General features: G+C 44.4%; 1 protein-coding gene across 1 annotated transcript; it reads left to right on the top strand.

Annotated features, from left to right (window-relative positions):
- Positions 1-324: 324 nt before the first annotated feature.
- On the top strand, positions 325-2,804 carry LOC144524595 (homeobox protein MSX-2-like). The gene is given in 3 exon segments (XM_078260962.1): positions 325-834; positions 1,462-1,616; positions 1,618-2,804. Coding segments are annotated over 3 exon segments (762 nt in total). The 5' UTR covers positions 325-521; the 3' UTR covers positions 1,912-2,804.
- Positions 2,805-3,119: the final 315 nt, after the last annotated feature.

The raw sequence follows: 3,119 nt of genomic DNA, 5'->3' as shown, positions 1-3,119 counted from the left end.
ATGTTAGTAGGGTTTCCTCCACAAAATACCAGGCCTCATTCTCATGCAAAAACCCACGTGCGTTAATTCAGGACATCGAGCAGGACTATTTTCTCGTGCTTTCGATGTCAGCTGAGCGTTTGCAGAGTGGATAAAACACGGCCTGACGCTGTCAGTAATTATGATTAAAGCCGTGTGAGCTGTTGTGAACTGGGAAACAATCTTCTCCCTGCATAATTACTGCTAAATGAGGCTGATGTGCAGCTGACCTGCTGTCTAGTAGGGGGCGGCACCACAGGGATTCCGTCCAGAAACCCAAGCGCGCCGTCCAATCACAAGTCTTCCCCCAGCCCCGGGCTCTCACTGAAATTCCCGAGGTCCTCCCAAAAGTTTTTTCCCAGCACAACTTTGTCAACTTTGTAACAACTTAACTCCGAATTTCTCATCGTGTGGACGCTGCATGTTTGCACTCCGTGACAAAAAGGGTATGCGATTTCTGGATTGGAATTAGATATCGATCACGGCCCTAAAAAAAGAAAAAAATGAAAGAAAGCATGCGTTCCCCTGGAGACTGTAGAGACGAGTTTTCAACAGACGAGGATGTAGGAGCACCGCGGCCGGAGAAGCGCGCGGCGCAGGTGTCCTGCCTGCCCTTCAGCGTGGACGCGCTTATGTCGGACAGGACGCCGCTGAATGCGACGGACACAACAGATGGGAAGTCCTCTTTGCACGATGAACGGCCGCACAGGCCGGATGTGTTTTCCCGACAATTAGTATCTATCAAATCAGAGCCTTTGGAACGAGGGGACTGTGCGTCCTGGATGTCCAGCCCCATTGAGATGTCAACACCACCCCGTAAGTGACCCGGGGTAATGTCTGGAAAGATGTATGAATACGGATTTACTGTTACGGCTTAGCCTATATAATGGTTTAACGTTTAATCGTCTTTTGGTGCCTTAAATAGCCCAAGGAAGGGTCCAGTCTCACGTGTTTTAGATATGAAAACTTCATAACTGCTACATTTATGGAGAGATACGTCTACTAAATAGATAAATATACAGGATCAAGAAATAGGCTTATGAAAGACAGAACAATAAACATTTTTATTTATGAATAAGTGCAATTCTATTGTTTTAAATATTTTCTCTCGCTTTTGGTTTTTGTCTGTTTAGGGCTGCACTTGACAATTATTTAATTGAATTGATTAATTTATCAGTGAGTCTAAATAATTCATAAAACAATGTGTGACATCAAATGGAAAATAGCATCAAACAAACTCAAACAGAAAAGTTTTGCACTTCTCCTTGATAAATGAATCAGTCCATTATCAAAATTGCCAAGTCATTTTCTGTCAGTCATCTCATTTTTTTCCAGCCCTTATTCAGTTATTTGGATATTAAATCAATGAAATAGTATGCTATAGTTTCACTGTACACCTAAGTCCGCCGAATGTCGGCCTCACATCTTCCCCCTGTCCTCTAGGGCAGCTCAGTCCAGCAGTGTGCTCCTTGAGGAAGCACAAAACCAACCGCAAGCCTCGCACTCCCTTCACCAGCACGCAGCTCCTGGCACTGGAGAGAAAGTTCCGTCAGAAGCAGTACTTGTCCATCTCCGAGCGGGCCGAGTTCTCCTCCTCCCTTGTCGCTGTCCGAGACCCAGGTCAAGATCTGGTTCCAGAACCGGCGAGCTAAAGCCAAGAGGCTTCAGGAGACCGAGGTGGAGAAACTCAAAATAGCGGCTGGCATCGGGCCCAAAGCTGTATTCCACCCAGGCTTCCCGTCCTTAGGTTTTCCCCTTAGTGTTAACCTGCAGGCTGGATCAGCAGCACTTTACGGACTGGGCTGCTCATATGGCCGCAGCCCCATTTCCCCCGCTGCACATCTGGCCATGTACGCCTCACAGGTCGGCCACAGCCTGTTCCACCTCTCCTGAGAGGAAGCAGCGTTATACAGACAACGCAACATGGATGTGTGGAGAAAAAGAGGACAAGAGTGTATCGTGAAGTCATGCACCTTATAAAAGACTTGATTAAGGGCCTGAAGTGGAGCTGAAGCTTTGTGATGTTCACTGGTCTTGAGTTACAAGGAGAATTTATAAATGTCCTTTTACAAGGCTACGGCATTAAGATCCGTCTTTGCTGATTCAGCAGGGTTCACTGATAATGAATAGAATATTGATACCAGATTGTATTTATTGTAGCCTTTATGATTGGTTTTTCCTACTCTTGCTATATTCCCTGGATTAATCCAGCATTGGCAATCATATTTTCACTTGTTAGCCTTAATTATGCAGAGATATTGTATGTACTACAGAGCAGAATAATAAGAAGTGACAAATGGAGAAGGACATTTTGGCCTGGTGAAGTGCAGGCTTGCTTTAAAGCCAAAGCATCCCCAATTAGGGCTGCACGATATGAGGAAAATATCTAATTGCGATTATTTTGACTGATATTGCGAATGCGATATGATTCACGATATTGGAGGGAATGATCTTTTTTTTTTGAGGATCTGTACCAAACAGATTTTTTCTGTAGTCTGTAGGATACAATTTGTAGGCCGGGACGTCTCTGCAGCACCACAATACTTTATTTTAGAATGGTTTGACACATATGTTGCCTTTAACAAATATTGCGCCGCCCTGCGATTTGGATATTGCACTAGTTCATATTGCGATTTTGATAAAATTGCGATTAATTGTGCAGCCCTATCCCCAATGCCACATTTATTCATGACAGCCCTTCATTTATATCATGGTGCATATTTACATTTTTTAAAAGTATATATTGAATTTGTTTAACATGACATTAAAACTTGTAGTTAATCCTGGGTTGTGTTGTCTTGTTGATCTCCTTGTTCACCTGCTGAGCTACCTCTAACCTTGCTCAAATGCAGCTGTCTAGTGATGCACAGCCTTTAATGGTTGTTTCAGCTCTCCAGTTGAATCAGCTGGCCCTTCTGCTTCTGACTTCCAGCTGCCTCCTCGTGCGTATACTCCACATCTAGCACAATGCTCTCTGGTTCTTGGGAGCTATGTTTCTTCCACAAATCACCATGCTGACGATGCCAGGAATCTTCGTGAGCAGATCTCTGTGGCGCTCAGACACACTTGATATCCGATGTATACGCAGTTTTCAAGTACAG

This window comes from Sander vitreus, chromosome 10 (genome assembly GCF_031162955.1).
Source record: "Sander vitreus isolate 19-12246 chromosome 10, sanVit1, whole genome shotgun sequence".
NCBI lineage: Eukaryota > Metazoa > Chordata > Actinopteri > Perciformes > Percidae > Sander > Sander vitreus.
This window is presented reverse-complemented; position numbering and strand designations above follow the sequence as displayed.